Source organism: Castor canadensis, chromosome 8 (genome assembly GCF_047511655.1).
Source record: "Castor canadensis chromosome 8, mCasCan1.hap1v2, whole genome shotgun sequence".
NCBI lineage: Eukaryota > Metazoa > Chordata > Mammalia > Rodentia > Castoridae > Castor > Castor canadensis.
In genome coordinates, this window is record NC_133393.1 from 57,898,340 (window position 1) to 57,918,076 (window position 19,737).

Below are 19,737 nucleotides of genomic sequence, written 5' to 3' on the forward strand. Positions count from 1 at the left end.
GTTAGAAGTGCTTTGTTATCAGAAGAGTAATTTATCCCTAAACATTAAGATTGGGGCACATAAGGAAGTAGGATTTCCTTTTATTCACTATCACTCTTTAGGAAGAACCATTGTAAGGGAAAGATCGGATCAGTTGCTGAAAGTTAACTTCCTTTGTCTTCTCTCTTTTTTTTTTAAAGTAAGACATAATTTTTAACACGTAAAAAATTACGTTCCCCAACTACAGTCTCTTTCTCTGTCTCTTAGAGATAGCTACAATACTGAATTTGGCACTTGCCATTTCTAATTTTGTTTTTTTAGCATTACTTCATGTATATATACCATCAATGTCAGGTATCATTATTTTGTGCATTCTCAAACTTGATGTAAATGTTACCACTTGTCTTTTCTTTGCATTTAATATTGGGCTTTTGAGAAACATCAATATTGATGTATGTAGCTGTATTTTGTTCCTTTTAACTACTCCATGATATTAATTATCACAATTTATCCATTCTTCTGGATTTGGAATTTAGGTTATGGTTTCCTCATATTTTCCTATGCAGTAGTAAAATGTTTTATGCATGTGTTCTTGTGCAAACACACAAAGGTTTCTCTCGGGCTAGGACAAAATATAGAGGCATGGTCACTGTATCACATCCCGAGTCATTGCTCCTGAAATAGCTGTTGCAGAAGTGAGAATCTTTGCTGCAGAGTCTCACACATCATTTGCTAGTATCTGACTTTTAAATTTTCACCCATCTGGTAGTGATGAATTATATCTCAGGATTCAGATAGAAAAATGTGATTGGAGTTCATTGGATGGCCCACCGGTGAACAGTATTTTAACAAGATCTTAATAATGTAAACACTGAATGTTACATCAACCAAATATGAGAAGAATATAGTTGGAAGCTGAGGGGTGAGGAAGCATGTGTATGTGTGTGTGTGTGTCCCAACCTAAGATAGACTGAATTCTAGTCTTCAATAGTAGGAAGTTAACGTGATAAATTCTAAAACTGGTAAAAAGACAAAAAACCAGTGGTCAATACCAGAAACAATGGGCTCAAAGACTTGAGAATGGAGACAGGACTTGGGGGTTAGGGCAGGGTACTGGTGATTTTTATTTGCAAGCCTTGTTACTGTGCTTGATTTTGTTTTCCCTCAATTTTGTGCACAATTAGGAGCAATGGGATCATTCATCAGCACAGCCCATCACAGCCTGGGAGCCCCCGGCCCTGCTCATTACCTGCCCACTCTCACCGGGAGAACGGGAAACAGCGGTTCCCTCACAAAGTTGCTTGGAGTGGTTGCCACTCCCCTCTGCCACCTGAAGCCAAGAGCAGTGGATTCCTGGTGTCTCCGAGAGCTCTGTGGTCCCTGATGAGGTATTGGGCTGGGGTTTTGGCTGTGTGCCTTTTCATGTCCAGCATTGCCCAGTGCAGTAGATACCTGGAGAATTAAAGTGCAGAGTCAGCTCCTTATGACCGCCCTCCATCCCTCCATCTATTTCTTCCTTTTCTCTTCCTTCTTTTCCTCCCCCCTTCCTTCCTTGCCTATATTAGATCTGGTGAGAAAGATAGCTGGAGGAGGCAAATGAAAGCCCTGCTGTATGCTGTCATGTGAGGGGCATCAGAAGGCAGTGCCTTCCCTACTCTGGGAGAGGAGAGTTCTCACCACACCCCTTCTCTTCCCTGCTGTTGGTGTTTGGTATGAATTTATTACAGCACAGGTAACAGGAAGCTATACAGGGAGTTTCATTGTGACATTTCTGTATATATATGTATTATAACCTAAACTGGTTCCTCGCCTCTATTTTTCTTCTTTCTACCTTAGTCCCCTTCTTATGGTGATTTCAGTACGTTTAAAAATTCTATATTCATTCTTGTATAGGAAGAACATCAACCATATTCACCTTCTTGCTTCTTTTACCTTCCCTCTCTCGTTATGTGACCTCCCCTTAGTATAAGCTGATTTCATAATATTGCTGTATTTATATTAGGTCTGTATTCCACATATGAGAGAAAACATGAAGCCTTTGGCTTTCTGAACCTGGTTAATGTCACTTCAGATGATGTTCTCCAGTTCTGTTCATTTTTTGTCCTGCAAATGACAAAATTCCATTTTTTATGGATGAACAAAATTCTATTCTATATATGTACCACATTTTCTTAATCCATTCATCAGTTGTGGGGCATCTTGACTGTTTCTAAAGCTTAGTTACTGTGAATAGTGCTGCAATAAACATGGGTATACAGGTACCTTTATTGTAACCTGACTTACATTCCTTTGGTGGCACATTATAATTTTCAAGAGTTTCTTTGAGCAATGATGGCAGCTACAGACCACAAGTGGTCTGTGGTTCCAATGAAGGACATGGCAGTGAGGCCTTCATAATAGGATGGATACAGAAGGACAGCAGAGAAAATGTTTGATTGGTCAAAGTAGATCCATAGCCTTATTTGTACTTCCCAGTGGAAAAACTCTCTAGGTACAGGCATTAGGGTCATTTGGCAGTTTCTGATGGGTTAAGCTTAAGTTTCACTTTACCATTTACTCTGAGTTCAGTTTTGGTTTGCTTATATAAAACCCAGTGTGCTAGAATAGCCTCAGTCTAAAGAATACCCAATTGTTTTAACACATGGAAATTCTATTCATAGTATTAGCACTTTACTACTACAGATCACTGTTTGTTTTATTCCGTGTGGCTTACGAATGCTTTCTCTTTTTAGGGTTATTATTTCCATCTTTGGTTGTGTTTTGAATCTTGCCTCATTTGTTTATTCATTTATTCATCAGTAAATACTGTTTGGGTGTCTGACATGTGTCAAAGAAGTTCTAGGTATCAGGTATATCCTGATAAATATGGAAAACAAAATCCATGATCTCATGTGGCTTTCTTTCTAGGGAGGAAGATAAATAGTAAATTCTCCACAATGAATGAACAATGTAAGTGCTAAGGAGAGAGTGAAGCAGTTCATGATGTAAAGTGATGAGTGGGCCTGGGGAGTTCTGGTTGACTGATCAAGGAAGGCTCATCCATCCTCCTATATGCAGAGAGGACTGGTTCTGCAAAAATCTGGATGGAGAGGTCCAGGCCTTAGGATGATGAGCAAGTAGGGAGTGGAAGGAGGAAGGCAGAAGGTGGGAGGCACCCAGATAATTAAGGGCCATGTTAGTTGCAGAAGCAAATGTGGGCTTTATTCTGAATGAAATGTGAAAACATTGGAAGTTTTAAAAGTGTGGAAAGACATTATTTCATTTATTTTTTTAAATGTTCACCCCAGGCCAGGTGCTGGTGGCTCTTCGTGTCTGTAATCCTAGCTACTAAGAAGGAGAATCAAGGTTTCATGTCAGCCCAGGCAAATGCTTTGTGAGACCCTAAAATACCCAACACAAGCAAAGGGCTGGTGGAGTGGCTCAAGTGGGAGAGCACCTGCCTAGCAAGTGTAGGATCTGAGTTCAAACTCCAGTACCATTAAAAAAAAGTGTTCAACCAGGATTCTTTGTGGTACATAGTGTTGGGGGCATGAATGAGAAGGGAGAAAGGTTAGTAGGCTTTTACACTGAGAGAGTGACTAAAAGAAGGGTCTCAGCCAAGGCTGACACTGAATGAAGTAAAAAAGATGTGTTGAATTTAGGATGTATTTTGCTGATAGTGTTTTTGTTTGTTTTTTTGGTGGTACTTGCAGTTGAACTCAGAACCTATGTATGCTAAGCAGGCACTCTATCACTTGAGCCATTCTGCCAGGCCTGTCTTAGGATATATTATGAATACAAATCCAACAGGACTTGCTGATTGAGGGAGAGAAGGAAAGGAAAGAAACACAGTCAGGTTTCTGCAAGGCAGACTTTACTTCCCATGGCATCTGCTGAAGGTCAGCACCGAAATTCCCATTACTATGGGAAAACTGAGGTTCTTAGAGTTTAACAGACCTTGCCCAAGTTCACACAGTTAGTATGTGAACTGGAACAAAGGTCATTTCACTCATACCTGTGCTTCATCCACTTTCCAGGCTCTGAAGTCAGAGTCCTGTGTGAGGACTTAGCTCTGAACTGGAAGCAGACACTTGCATCTTCCTGTGTGGTGCTGGCTTTCCTCCAAGGCTAGAAAGATTCTTGCAGCCATCCATAATTCTGCAAATGAAACACCTCTTGATTTGCTTGGAGTATTGGTGCAAACTCCATTGAACTAGGTGAGAGTATTGGTGCTAATCCATTGAGTTAGGGGACATGCTTTTGTAGGTTACTTTTTCTAAAGTAGCCTAGTGGAAAAATAAAGAGTAATAGCCGTAGACAGTAAAGCTGGAAGTGGGCCAGTTTCTTACTAAGTTAGTGTGTTTGTGAGCAAGGTTCAACTTCGAGTATTTATATTGCAGGCATTGGTACGAGGCTGACAAAAAGCTGGGCTAAAAACCATTAGGCAAAGTGTTGTTTTCAAAAGTTACAGGGAAAAACTCAAACCCAGAGGAAAAATTCTACTACAAGTCATTTATTTAGTTGTGCATTTTTATGTTTGACTTAGTGATAGGTAGGAAGTACAATGAAGAATCTAGAGCTGAGGGTGCACACCCTGGAAACAGATGGCACTTCAATTGACAGTACCTTTTACTGAATTACTCTATGTGAAACAAGAAACTTTTAAACTTTTATGTAAACATTCACCCCCTTCAGTACATCAAATCCATACACACACAGTCACACATTGTTTTCACATTAGAAAGCTCAGTGAATTCTAAATGAAATCATCTTCACTCCACGTGTTTATGTATATAGTCATTCACCTATATACTTGCTTGATTGCATTTTAAATGGCAGTAACCTCAAGAGGTATGGAAGACAGTTCTTGGCTTGATAACTTCTTGGATGTTCCCTCTTTACTCTTTTACTCTACATGGTCTGTTATGGGTCATTCATTCTACAATATTTACTAAGCACCTTTTATGTGCACCCAGCACTGTTTTTGCTGCTGAGTACATGGCCAGTGTTCATAGAACCTACCTGAATGGTGATCATGACATTTTTACCTGAAAATGAGTTCATTTTCTACCTTTGTGGTGAAATAGTGGTTAGACTTATATTTTAGTGGATCTTAAAAGTTTTTCTCATAAATGCTTTGCACATGGGATGGAAATCAAGAAATGAGGACAGATTTAGGGCTAGAAAAGGGTTTACCACTGCAGCAAAATGATAAGGTAACTAAATTCAGGAGACTTAGGGAGGCATAAATATTTTGACCTTCGCTGATGAAATGGGTAATTGTCGTTTTAATACTTTTTTCTATAGAACTTGCATTGTACTCTTTACCCCCAAGGTAAGAAATTAAACTTCCTAGGTAGGATTTGAACTCCATGTCACACATATAAAATCCTATGAGGAGTGCAAAAGTGTTTGAGATTGTTATTAACAGCCTCATATTGGCTTTGAGAATCACTTAGTGAGGTAGTGCAGTGATACTTGCAGCTTTGCCATTGATTGATCTCAGGTGAGCCATTTTCAATCTCATTCAGCTGCTGCTTTAAAAAAGAAACCTGTCAGAGGTGACGAGTTAACCAGTGGGTCTGTACAGAAAATACATCCTGTGGTTAAAAGTGAAGCTTGTGGGTTCACATTTAGTTAATAAATCTCCCATCCCTTGCTTTAAAATCTGGGAGAGGAAGACGGAATGGGAGAGATGGAATAATATTGAAATACATTGCATCTGTGTAGGAAGAGAGTATAAAGAATTTCATTGTAGGCTGTTGAATAATAGGGGAACAAGGTGATAGAAAAAAGGTAAGTAATAGAGGAGGTTAACCTGTTTAAAGTACAATATATACCTGTGTGAAATACCAAGGCAAACCACCTTTGAACAATCAACATACATTTTAAAAAATGAAGGATAAGAAGGTAAAATAAGTCCTGTCCCAGAGTGTGTACCAGAGGGAGCAAAGAGGGCAAATAGAGTAAAGGAGAGAGAATATTGTCAATGTACTTTGTATACATGTATGACAGTTGACAATGAAATTGTTGAAATTGTTCTATGAAGGGGAGAAGGGAATGATGGAGGGGTGAAACTAATTAAGATACATTGTAAGTACATATGTAAATGTCACAATACCCCCCCACAACTAATATATGCTAATAGAAAAGACAAAAATATAAAATCTCCTAATGCAAGTGTAGACTTCAATGATGAATGCATGTTAAAAGCACAAACCACCTCATAGACATAGATATTCACCCATAGCTCCCTTTGAAGAAACTACAAATTCTTTAAGTTTTGCCAATAGCTTTTTCCTCACTTCCTTTGCTTTGTTTAAAGATGAGCTGGGCCAAGTTTTGTTCCAGAGTTATCTGCACAATGGTATAAACTACATCTTTAGATGTAGTTTTTAGGTGGCTATAGTCAGATCACTGTGACTAATTTGGGGGAGGTACAATATGTTGGTGATAGACCCCCAAAAAGCAGTGACCTTCGGACTGTATTATAATAATGACACAGACTGAACCAGCTAGCACAAGGAAAGTTATTTATCAAACCACTGTATAACCATTTATGCCCAAGTGCTGTCATTTGAACACAGTATTAAAATGATATCCTCCTTTTCAGACTTTTGTATACTCCATGTACTCCAAACTTTTTTGTAGTTTGTTGGTTTCTTTCTCTTTTTTTTTGGCAGTACAGGGACTTGCACTCAGGACCTCACACTTGCCTAGGCAGTTACTCTACCACTTGAGCCACTCCGCCAGCCCTATTGATTTATTTTCAAGGTAGCGAATTGACTGCTTTTTGTTAAGACTGCGCCTTTTGATGTTAAGCAGGCAAGCTTAATGGCACTGGAGAAGGAAGTGAATGATCACTGCAACTGTCCTTGTATGGAGAAGCAAATATTGGGAAGTATGAGCAAATGGTCATGTTTCTTATGGGAGTGATAGAAATGATGAGAAATTTAAAAAAGAAAAATTAAGTAAAAAAATTGAAAAATTTGAAAACAAAACTATCAGTTACTGTCACAAGGCTTAGTAATTATGAACTGTGTTTTGGGGACATTGTCACTCGTGTGCCCTTAATGTTCTTTGGTGAATTGACTGACTTATGATGGTGTCCTAAGTACCTTTAAGGTAATTTTTTCACAAATCTGGAACTTGCCAGAAAGGTATAGAGAACTTGAAGAGTGAGTTTTTCCTCTTTACTATTTCCTAACCAATAGTTGAGAGTGATGTTAATCTCTCTGAATCAGAGTATGTGAAAAACCAGGAATCGCCTTGATGAGTTTATCTGAGGGCTTACTGAATACTCCTTTGGTTCTTGAACTGTGCTTAGCACAAAAATGGATCATTTCAACAAAATGTTTCTTGGCTTTGTTGAGAACATAGCACTAAAAGCTTCTTCCAAATAAATCACATGCTGAGGAGGTAAAATTCCTTTTAATGTATGGAGAACAGTTGGAGTTTTCTAACTGCTGACAATCCCTGGTTCGTTGTGCTTAATCTTGATTGGGTACTGATTCTTGGCAATCTTCGATCCCCTGCGAGTTTCAGTCAGTGGATAAGTTTTTTCCTTTCTCAGTGGAAAGCAATCAAGTCTAGGCATCTGCTTCCAACTGGATGCACAGGGACATATGTTGAAAGTGAAAACTCAGGGTGTAGGCCAACCATTTCTGGTTGGCATGTGACTCCATCACTGTTACAGCAGGCTCCTGGAAGAGGATCTCAGGTCTCACACTTTTCCTTCACCTTAACAGATGCCATCTGCAGTACTCAACTTTTGGCCCTTGTGGTTAAGAGGGTGGCAGCTGTGACTTCGAAGCCACAAACCAGCTCACCCTTCTTTTGCAGAGCACAGTGAAAGCTCTGAGGGTGCTGTATGTAGTTTGCTGCTGATTTCTTTCTCTTTTAGTCAATGCTGCTGTTGTCCAGCTTAGTTATTTCTTTTTTCCATTTCGTCTTTTTTTAACGTAGTCTGCTGAGAGGTTGTGGAGTGATTGTAATAAAAGCAGTGTCAGTTCATCTTAGCATTGTAAATTCTCAGGGAAGATATAAATAATTCCTTTGCAAGAGCATTATCCTATTCCAGGTAATAAATCATTACAGTTTCAGATGATTTGGTGGGACTTTCAGTTTATTGTTCTGAAAATTGTCTGGCACATGTTTTAATTTTGTATGTATCATAGATTAATTGTGGCATGAAAGAAACTTTTTTCTTTAATTCAAGAAGGGTTTGGAAGGACGTTTTGTCTATTAGAAGGAAAAGAAAACTATAGAAATGCAAATGATTTCAAAATTCTCTTATAGTTCAGAAACAAGCAACATGATCATATTTTCATTATGTTGACATTGTGGATACCACTGTAGTACTTGCCAGTGGCCAGAAACCATGTCACGAATGTCACATATAGCTTACAGTTTTAGTTCTTATAGAAATCCATAAAATAAACAGTGTATGTAGCAGTAAAGATCATGGACTCACACCAGAGTCCCAGGACTCTGGTTTTGCTCTGTGGCTTACCAGGTCTGTGACCAATACTGTGACACTAGTACCTGGCCCATGGGTTATTATGAAAAGTAAGTTAGAATGTGAAAAGAGCTTATAATAGCTTTTAATTGTGGCCTTTAAGATTCAGACCCCTCCCTATGATTATTTTATGCTAAAGCCAGTGTGGAAGAATTATTGTTTAGAAGTATTTTCCTTTTCTAATCTTCACTTTCTCTCTGCTGTATTTATGAAGGGATGTTGCATAGAAATAGTTTGAGTTGTTTATAATATTTGGTTATTTTTCTTTTATGTGTTTATAATATTTTAGAGGGAAGTAGATCATAAAAGATAACTATTCTTATAGCAATGATGGAAAAATCCATCAGAGTTTAGCAGGAAAATAGAATGTCTGTGATAATGCTTCATTTTCACGGGTGCAATCTATCCTCATTATAAATTGTCTCAAAATTTGTACTTATTCTTAGCTTCTGAGACATTCTTAATTAAAATTTTTGTTGTAGTTAGCTTTATGATTGAATAAAATAATCACTTTAATAAACAAATCATTGGGCAGAAAAATCAGATAATAAAGGCTTAATTCACTAGCTTCTATAATAGATGACCTAATAACTGTAGGAAGATGTGTTTCAAGTTATGGTTTTATGAATTATTAACACTACTCATATTATTCAAACCATGATCTTTATTACTTTATATATAAGCTAGAAATGCGTATTGATTTTGAAATCACCCTAAGCTACTGTCTCCATGAAGGGCCCAGCATGTTAAGATTCGTCCTTAATGATTTAACCTAGGCAACTTTTGCTAAAGTGTTTGATGAGACCATAAAGTATGGATTTTTAGGGGATGAAGGCAATTAATATATCATAATTGGAAAAAAAATACAACAGCCAAACTCAAACAGTCAGAGTTACATGGAAGGAAGGCATAATGTTTGGGTTTTATATTGAGTTCAACATGCTCTAGATAGGTAATGAATAACTGATATATTTCAGTATTTGAGTGATGGAGTGTTTTGTTCCTGTCAGTTAAGTCTTTATAATAGATTTTTTTCTTACAATTTGCATTTGGCTCTTTTAGGGGATTTTTCTTTGTGATTGTGAAAGGAGTGATGATCTATAATGCAGTCATGATTTGAAAAAAAAAAAACTTTGACTAAAAAAATGTTATCTTTAATTATAAAACTGTGGTTGTATTTGTCAAGCAAAGCCAGAGGGAGATTATGCTTTTTTTTTCCACTGCCATTTGCTTCTCCCGTCTATGCAGTTGTATAGGACAGGTAAACCTTTCAGATAAATTGAAATTGGGTGCCAATCCCCCGCCATTTATATGCAGACAATATAAGTGTGATTATGGTTGATGACTAAGAGAACAGAATGTCTTCAACATAAAACTCTCATTATTGCCCTGCCTTGTTTGTGAGAAAACTGAACAATGAAGAGATGCTGATTACTTTTCATCTTTCAGTTTTTCGTTTTAGAAAGAGAACAGCTATTTCCCAGTTTGTATTGGAACTGGAGAAAAGAAATGAGAGACAGCATGGGGAGGACTCTGGCTGGTGGAAAACTAGCTTCAACTTGGCTTCTGGTTTGCTCTGATGCTCTGACTAGTTATCTCCCTGGATGTATATTTTTCTTGGAGGTGAAATGAAGCACCAGAAACAGGGTAGGGTGGCATCATGTCATTTGATATTCTAAGATCTGCTTTCTTCAAACTTTCACGAAGCTGTAGTGTCACTTTTCCTCTTCTTCTTTAATTACCACATTCCACTGGTGTGTGTATACTTGGGAATCATATAGGACTTGGAGACCGACCCTAAGATGAAATACCACAATGGTGGTGAATGATTAAGAAGACTGTAGAGGACATTTTGCTGGTGTGAATTTTGTCATTTTTCTTGTTTCCTTTTCCACTGTAGATTCTTGATTCCTTAAGTCTTTGGAACTCAGGTCAAGTGTATTGATGGAAAAATGTCAATATTAAGGATTACATTTTAAAGATTAAACATAGGTTGGCTTTACTTATCCTAGATCTAGTCAAAGGTGTGCATTTGTGAACTGACTCCTGGTGGCTTTTAAAAGGAAGTTCATTGACTCCTTTGATTAATAAAAATTTTTTAAACACTTATAGCATACAAATGTCTTAGGGATCATGTGCTTACAAAAAGCAAAATATTTTTAAAACTTGTTCAGGCCATTGGGGTATTTATCAGAAGATTGTGACTGAATGTAGTGTCACCAAAGGACAGATTATTGAGCGTGGTTTCTGGACCTAGGAATTAGCAAGGTCTATAGAAACTTATTTTTTTTTTTTTGCCTCTTTATGTCTTTTTTGCTTTAAAAATTTAAGAAAAATTAACAAGAACCTTGAGGGTGCATTTGTTTTCTAAGCCCTCAATAGCTAGAAACTGTCATTTATCCATGCCTGTTAATTGATTTAAGCTTTCTCAATTTATGATTGTCTCCAAAGAGCAGAAAACAATTGAAGCCTCACAGGGCTAATAATCCCTTCCTATTATTCATTCACTACATTAAACTTACAATTTTGGTTTCCAGTTTCTGATTAAAATCATCATTTCTTCTTATGTGTGTTGTGTCCAGGCTGCTGTTGTATTTTGTACTGGAGCAGATAATTGATTTTCTACATGGCAAAGAAACTGAGCAGATGCAAAGTAAATATCTTTTTTCTGGCTTGATCGATTGGGAGCTCTGCAGCCTAATATTAACTGCATTTTCCTAAGTGATGTAGCAAGTGTGGCTCAACATCACACTTTCCTCCTAACTGCCAGGAATTCAGATTATGAGTTCTAGATTTGAATAAAAACAAAACAACAACAACAACAACAACCAGAACTTAGTGCTCACCTAAGGAAACTAGCATGTGAACTTGAAGAGCTGCGTGGATGTGATTTTCCCCAAAAATGCTTCTGGAGTTTCCATTCTTGTTTACTTTTAATAATGGTGAAACAATGGCATTCTCAATGGTTAGGTATGTCGATCCTCGAATCACACAAAGGGGGATTAGGTCTAAGATTTCCCATTCAGAAGCAGTGAAAACTTGGATCAGCTGGTTTCCAGATCTATAAAATGAAAAGAACTAATAATAATTATTCATGAATAGTATAGAGTTTAGCATGAGGTCTGGTTAAAAAAAAAGCACTCAATTAGTACTTATTATTGCTCACTAGTCTGAAGATACTGTCTTTCCTATAGTTGAGAAATGTTAGAAGGTAGATAAGTCACTGTTTAATACCTCTGTAATGGTATGTCTTGAAAGTTTTGGCTTGCTCCATTAGTCATTATGTGGAATGCCTGTTACAAGTGAGGAGATAAACATGGCTTAGCTCATTTCCATGTCCTGGGAGGTAGGTCTCTCCACCACAACTATATACTTGCAAGGTAGAGCTCAGAAGAACTGTGTAGTTTGTATAGTAGCACATAGGTAGAAAGTGGGAGATCCAAGATTTGAACCACACCCATCTGATCCCCTGTCTAGTCTTCTTCAGATTGTAGAAGTAGAGCCCTTTGCAGTGTTCTTCTGGAAACATTTGTGAGCAATTTCTCAAAAGACCTGTTGTGGGAAAGCGGCAGTATTCTGGGAATATTAATCTGCTCCCCATGTCCCTGCTTCTCATAGGGCCTGAGTGATTTTCCTTATTTTCCACATTGGTGTTGATGCTCTGCCTTGCTCTGAGCTTGTTATAGTCATGCTGGACGTGAGTGGAACATCTCTGTGTAGAGCACCTTGCTCAACACTTTTCAGAAAGACATCCTCTGCAAAGTGAAATTCTGGGTGGGTTGCATTAAATTTCATCTGTAAGCAGTCTTTAAATAACAGTTCTAAAGAGTTCTGCAAAGCAGCATTGAGCTGTTCATGATAGATGCAGTCCTGGGCCCCTGATAATCTTCCTGCTGAGTTTTATGTTGGAAGATTATGGTGCTGTGTTGTCACTGGGAAGCATGGCATTCCCAGTGATGGCGGGGCGGGGGGTGTTGGCAGGGTGGGGAGGGGAAGAAAGAAAGGTGGGGAGGAACATTTCAAAGGTCATCATTAATGCATATCTGTGGAAGCATTCACTTGAACATGCCAGTCATTTCTTTGTGTTCTCAGAGGTGCTCTAGTGAGTTTTTTTTTTTTTTAATAGAGAATTAAAGTGAGCCGAAGGTTGCTTTTCTTTCTTTCTTCTCTTTTTTTGGTCTAAGATATTTGAAATATTGAAGAGAATAGGAAAAAGATTATAAAAAAATCTATGCTCCTATTTAGTCATGTTTGTTGTAGGCCTTTTGCCTTCCCTGAGGAATGAAGCAGTGGTGTATAGCTAAAGGTTTGCCTTAACATTGCTATTGGTCTTATTCCCTTTGTGTCTCTTCCTAGGCAAGGACTGGCTTTGCTTTTCTCTAGGGAATCTGCTTTTTGAGACCACTTCTATCCCATGTAAATTATGTGTCACCCCCTGGTTAATTGACCCCTAGTCAAACAGTCAATTTCCACATAGGAAGTGGCTTGGAAAAGCTATGTGGCCAGGAAGACAGCTCTTAAGACTCTTCAAGTTTCACCTTGTCCTGATCTCCTTAACTGTAACACACCTGAGGGTTACCTTTGAATCTGGAATAACCCAGGGAGATCTCATTTGGGACAACCCCAGATTGCCTGAGACTGACTCAGAGACTTATCTTCTTTTCTCTTACTTTCTCTTCACCTGCAACAACACCTGTGTAGCTGGTGCTCGATGGGGTCTGAGTGGTTCTCCTGACTCTCAGCAGTGCTCACCTCACCTCATGAGGCTTTTTTACTCCTGAGTCACAAGTTCATTCACCTTTTTTTCCATATCTACTGACTTTTATGCTGGAGTGTTTTATGAAATGTAATCACTTCAGTGAGTGTACTTTCACAGGTATCTATTAAGCACCTTTTAGATGATGAGGTAATAACTCTTACTGGATATAATAACTTGTAGAAATGCATCGAGCATAATTTTATAATAGCAGCTAATTTTTATTATTTCTGTATTCAGACCCTGTTTTAAGCATTTTGCATATGTTAGCTCACTTAGTACTGATAACAACTCTGTGTTTGGTGCCATTTTTATCCACATGTTACAGATTGAATAATGGAGACACAGGAATGATAGTAACTTGCAAAATGATAGTAACTGCAAAAGCTCAGTGAACAAAGAACCTGGAAATCACCCCCCTGCAGTCTGGACCCTGAGTCTTTGCTCTTCATATCAACTCAGTCTCACTCACAGAAGGCTGATTTGGGTGGGATATCTCATAACTGGAGACAGTGACTCAGTTGTCAATTTAAGGACAGCACCTCCTTGAAGAATGCTGAGGGTTGAGTGGCTTTACCAGGTCCAGCCTTCTGAGTGGGTGTGACTGCTTCTTTTGCAGCCTTTGTCTCTGCTCACCTGACCCAGGTTGCCTTAGTTCTGGGATTGAATGAGAACAGAATTTGTATATGGTTAGTTGTTAGAAAGTATTAAATATTTTTAGCTAGTCTGGAAGAGGCTAATGCTTATGTTAGAAGCCAAATACTGTCACAAAGCACAGCTCACACAAACTGATCCACCAAATTATGCTCTCATTGTGTTTACACAGATTGGGACAGCCCCAGAAGTCCCAGGTAATCCCCTTGATCACAGCACAGTTTAAAGTGGTGTAAATATCTTGAGGCAGAAGGATTCATGCCTCCTTGAAATATCTACCACAATGCCTTCTGTTCTAAAAAGGAAAGAAGAAAATAAAAACTCAGTTACTAAAACTAAAGCAAAATTAGGTGATATACAAAGTGAACTTTGTAAAAAATTGCTAGTGGCAATCCAATATTAAATGCATGGGCATTATGGTATACTCTTAAAGTCTTTTGCTGAGATATTTTCATATATACATATATATTTCTGTTTGGTTTGTAGAACTCTTTAGATAACTTATGTTCTTCCAGATTTTTTGCATAGGTCATCCATCTGCTTACTGTGGCAGTCCAAAGGAAGGGTGTGCCAAATGTTAGGAAATTCAAGGACAGACTGATATCCTGGGAAGGGGTCAGTGGTTCATCCATATGAGAAATCCTTGCATCTCCTAGATTCTGCTTGAAAAGAAATCAGAGTATACAAGTTATTCTGTTTAGTAAAGGCATGTGGCTGTAGGAGTGAGGGGCAATCTCAGCAGGGTGTTTCAGAAGAAATAAGTCATTCCTGTGGATGTCACACTTGTATTTTCTCAAAGCTCAAAGCTCAAGAGATATGTGGAAAAGTAAGAAGACAAAAGGCAGTATTTCATTAGGAGAGAAGGAACCATAGTTTAAATAGATTCTCTTTGCTCAGTGAAAAAGCAGATATAATAACACTCCTTTTAGGACACTTTACACCTGGGCAAAGTGAAAGTAAACAGTTGATCATTACATTCTGAAAGGTTCAAAGACACCCAGCAGTAATAGCAGAAGCAACCTATTTCCCCAGTAAAGTGATGAGGTAGGTCTTCAAAGGAAAATAAGTAAACAGCTTCAAGTGCATGAATGTGCTATAGAAAGTGTAATGAGAAAAATGGCTTTGGGTTGTCAAAACAAAGAAATGGGAAGTTTCTCAAGTTAAACAATAGAGTGAACAGAGAAATACTGAAACAGGTAAAGAAAAAGTATGATGTGTTGGGTACAGAAAAATTATTGATGGCATAGAAATAGAGAAAGACTAATGTGGAGTGAATAAAGGAGTAACTCATAAGAAATTCAAGCTCACAGTGGGGCATAAAGTCAACCTGATTGAAAATTTTGTCAAGTTGCATCTATGAGAGGGAGAAGGCAGAATGTGTTCAGGAGATGGAAATTTTTATTAAAATGTATAATTCTGGAAGGAAAGGAGACATGATGTAGTGAGCAGCTGGGACCTTAGTCTGACTCTTGTGGCTTCCCTGTGTCACTGAAATAGCTGTCAGCTCTTTGGCTTTAGGGATAAAAATGGTATAATAAATAAGCATGTTCCTAGAGGATGTTAGAGGTTTCCTTTTGGTTCTGCTTTTATGTCAACCGGTCATTCTCATGGGTGAGGCAGTGAGGTCAGGGACAGCCTGGGCCTGGACAGGTGACACTGGCCCACGCTGTCGCCCTCTTGGGATTCTGAGAGGTGGGGAAGGAGAGGGTGAGATAGAATTTTGGAGTCAGATTGCTAGTTCAGATGCAGCTCTTCCCTCTTCACCATTGGTGTCTTGGCAAGTTGCTTAACCTTTCTAAACCTTAGCTTCCTCTTGTGTAAAATGGAATTAACAATCCCTTCCACTTCATAGTTATTTCTGGGCTTAATAAATACTTAGTGCCAAACATTGCTGATTGCTTTCCTCTAATTCAGTTAAGCTTCATGATAATATATCCAGGTTGTTTTTATTATTTCCATGTTTTGCATGTCAAAAAAAAAAAAAAAAACCTTGAGCTCAGAGAAAATAACTTGCCAAGAGGAAGACATGAAATCAATATTTGAATCCAGGTTTTGCTTGACCTAAGTCCATGTTGAAGGTGCTGTGAGTCCAGCATATATAAGAGAAGGTACTGCAACATTATTAGGAACTTGCAACTGACTATGGAAGCAAGGCACTCGGTTCTGGCAATCCTCAGGCATCATGGAATGATGTGGTTGGGTGTGAAGCCTGTTCAAAGCTATATTATTGAGTTGACTTTGTTCTTCACAGTGAAGCTGCATAAAGTGATGGTAGAAGCCTCCTTCCTCTGGACAGACTGATGGACATTTTTTCCCATATGAGTTACTTGTCACGTCATTCTTCACCAAGACCCCTCTAATGTGACATGGCAAGAGCTAGACTACTCAGGTGGCTAATAATAAAAACAAACTAAAATTTTAGTTTTCTCACTTGATTTGTGCCAAGCACTGTGATGAGAGTTATTATTTGACACTGAAAGAATTTCTTTGAAGTAGATACTGTTATTATCAATATTTTGTGAAGGTAGGAGCCCAAGCTAATAGGTTTAGATAGGATTTGTTTGCTCTGGGAGACAGTCTCTGAAGCATGTTCCCATAGAGCCTTTCTCTTGCTATTTATGGAGTGAGTGACTTCAGTCCCCTCCTTCTTTCTTATGGCCCCATGCTTCCTACTGGAAGAGTCTACTACAGCCAAATGGCTCTCTGCACTTGTATTGGAATGTACCTTGTGTTTCTGGTTGCCATGGTTTTCTTTTACTTGTCACCCACCTCTGTATCTTCACTTTTTTTGCTCAATTTCTGTCTGTTTAAAGCCAGACCTTTAATATTCTTTCCTGAGTACCCAGCCTAGCCTGGTTTCTCTTCATGCCAAGACACACTGCAGTTAGTGATTATTTAGTGATTTGCAATTGTCATTTGACATTATCATTTGCTTCCATGTATTTATCATGGAAAAGATTTTGAAGTCTTGCAAAAAGATTTTTAAGTCTTTACAGAGTCTTTTAAAAAATCCCAATCATGCTTAATACCATATCTTACATATAATTCATTTTTTATATACATCCTTCAACTTACCATCTCTATAAAAAGCATATTATAGTCAAAAAAAATAAATATAGTATATATCCTAGCTTATGGGAATTAGAATAAAGTTGCTTAAATGACATAATAGAGAAAAATGATCAGGAGAAAATAGCAAAGAAAACTATATATTATCAGAAGGAATATGCTGAAACCACATGGAAGTAGATGTTCTGGTTTATAAGAATCAGGTCAATTGAGAAATCTATAAATGTGTAACAAAAATCAATAACTGCTCTGACTGAAACAATCTGTACATTAGTGTAGCCATAGGCCAGCATTTTATTTCCTTTTTTAGTATTTAAGTGGATCCAATATGTGAATATTGTTAATTTGTTGATCTTATTTGATTATCAGACTTCCTTCAAGCAAATGAGAAAACAAATTAATATTAATTTTAGAGATTTTTCTGCACTTTCATATACAGTAGTACTTGCTTTAAAGGTTCCTAGGTAAATTTTTTTCTAAGAACAAAGCTATTGCTTTGCTTTTAGGTGTTAAAAAGTCCACTTTGCTAGAATTTTAGACTATTATCCCAATGACTTCTTTACTTAATTAAATTCTCTTTTAATAAGAACTAGAGTTCACTGATGGAAAACTGCAAAAAATAGATTGTTGTTAATTTGACTTTACTCCCAATTGGTCACTGCTTCCTCCAAGTTCACAACTAGGATGTTCCTCAAAAATATGTGCAGTTTGTTCCTGTTTAATTCAGTGTTAACCAATAGTGCTTGAAAAAGATTTTACCTGCTGAGCCTTTCATGAAGCAGGGGGTTAAACCAATTCACACTTAATACCAGCAGTTACTCACAAAAGTATCAACATTGTGAAGGCATTTCCCCCCTTTTTGAACAACTGCCAAGTGGAATTTCTTATTGTGACTCCTCCCCCTTTTTATACCCCAAGTGGATTAGCACTGAGGTAGCCTTTAAGACTGTGGAGTTTGAGAACCCTTCTTACTCAGTTTGGTGCTTTCATTCTAATCAGGAACAGCTGAACAAAGAGCAGGTGAACACCTTGTTGGCATCAGGAAATAATTAAATGCCTTATTGCCAATGCCCGCCATCTTTACTGCAGATAGGACGGCCGTCTCCTCTGGTGAGCCTGCCCAGGGACAGTTCTAAGTGTAGGATCTCTGCATGCTTGCAGCAGATCTGACTGTTGGGAGGCAAGAGCAGAAGAAAAGAATCAATAGTGTTTTCTGGTCTCTAGGCCTGGCTAATATTTTGATGATGCTTTCAAGCAGATGTGGAAAGATGATTTTGCAAAGCCCTAAGCTCAGAAATTTAAGTGACACATATTACTAATAATACATTTAGCTTAATCCATCTGCCTTCTAAGCAGTGTGGCTGTTTTCCACAAAATACATTAAAAAAAAAAGAAAGGAGCTTCTAGCCATATTTGTGTGGGGAACATTTCTCTGTGTGATGGTGGACTTAGGCTGCATGCAGTGGTCTGATCTGATGGAAAAGCCACAAACACCTTTATGGGTTTATTTTTGAAATCTTGCTTCCTCAGGTAAAATGTTTTCAAAGTCTTTGATTTTCTTAGATGAAAATAAGCAGGTTGAGATTCAAATCCACACAATGTTTGTTTCGGCTCTGCCCTTGCACAAGACTTGGAGCCACCCTGTGGCTTGTTCCTCCCTCCTTTACTCCCTGTTGGCCTGTCTGCTATGTATAAACTAGGGAGCTCTTAGAGCCCCTGCTGACACAGGATTGAGGATTAGTTTTATTGAGAAGAGTAAATTATATTTAGCTATTTAGAAGGACATCTGATCTGTGCCAGACATAGCATTAAGTCCAGAATACAAATTCCAGGAATGCAAGGGCTCTGTCATTTCTATTTTACCTTTGAATCTCAACACCTTGCTTAGTAGGAGAGGTTTATTGCAGGAAATACTTAGTGAATGAATGGAAGGAGACATAGCAAGTCACAGAAGAGAGTGATGGCACATTCAGATTAGGCTAATGGGAAAAGGGTATTCACAAAAGGATACAAGGGTCCCCAGGCCAGGAGCGGCAGAGGAGCTGTCATCACTCATCACCAGAGAGGAAAGAGACCTGAAGGAGAGGTCACCTTGGAAAGAGCTTGAGCAGTAATTCTCCTATTCTACAGTCCCTCCCATCCTCTACTCTATGGCCAGGGCTCCCTATTGTGAATGAGACCTGGAGCCAGAGGGTGGGGCACCTCATTGATGGAGCCCACACAGGCCAGTCTTCTGGAAAGAACAGGGTGAGAACGTTGAAGGGCAAAGGGGAGACATCCACAGTATACACATGGAATTCCTGAAGCTGACAAGCTCCCACTCTAGCAGGGAGACAGAAGAGCAATATTTCAATGTACTTTGGACAATAATTAAAAATCATTGAGGTTAGGCATGGTAATGTGTGCCTGTAATCGAAGCACTCAGGATGCGTAGGCAGTAGGATTGGGAGTTCAAGGCCAGACTGGACTACATGGTAAGAACTAGTGTCAAGCATCAACAGCAGCAATAAAAAATTATTGAGGATTCTCACATGAGCTCTGTGGATAGCTGTTGTGATAATTTTACAGATGGAAACTGAGAGACAGAGTTTAGGGACCTTGTCCAGATCCCACAGCTAGTATGTGAGGAACAGAGATTTGCAGCAGGTTTGTCTCTAGTCCACATGCTTTGCTGGATTGGAAGAGTGTGAACTGTGGTGTGGAACACAGCTTTTCAGACCTTCAGATGGGTGAGACTCTATGGGCATCCTGTTTAAAAATAGTACCTGGGCAGGAGTCCTGA

The 19,737-nt window shown here is 38.5% G+C and overlaps 1 protein-coding gene across 3 annotated transcripts in view; it reads left to right on the plus strand.

Annotated features, from left to right (window-relative positions):
- The window catches only part of Tmtc1 (transmembrane O-mannosyltransferase targeting cadherins 1), a 253,495-nt gene that overhangs the window by 30,653 nt on the left and 203,105 nt on the right, over positions 1-19,737 (plus strand). For all 3 annotated transcript variants that reach the window (XM_074083024.1, XM_020179962.2, XM_020179959.2), the window contains exon 5: positions 1,164-1,367. In XM_074083024.1, the coding sequence (XP_073939125.1) occupies positions 1,164-1,367 (204 nt within the window). The remainder of the gene's footprint in view (positions 1-1,163; positions 1,368-19,737) is intronic.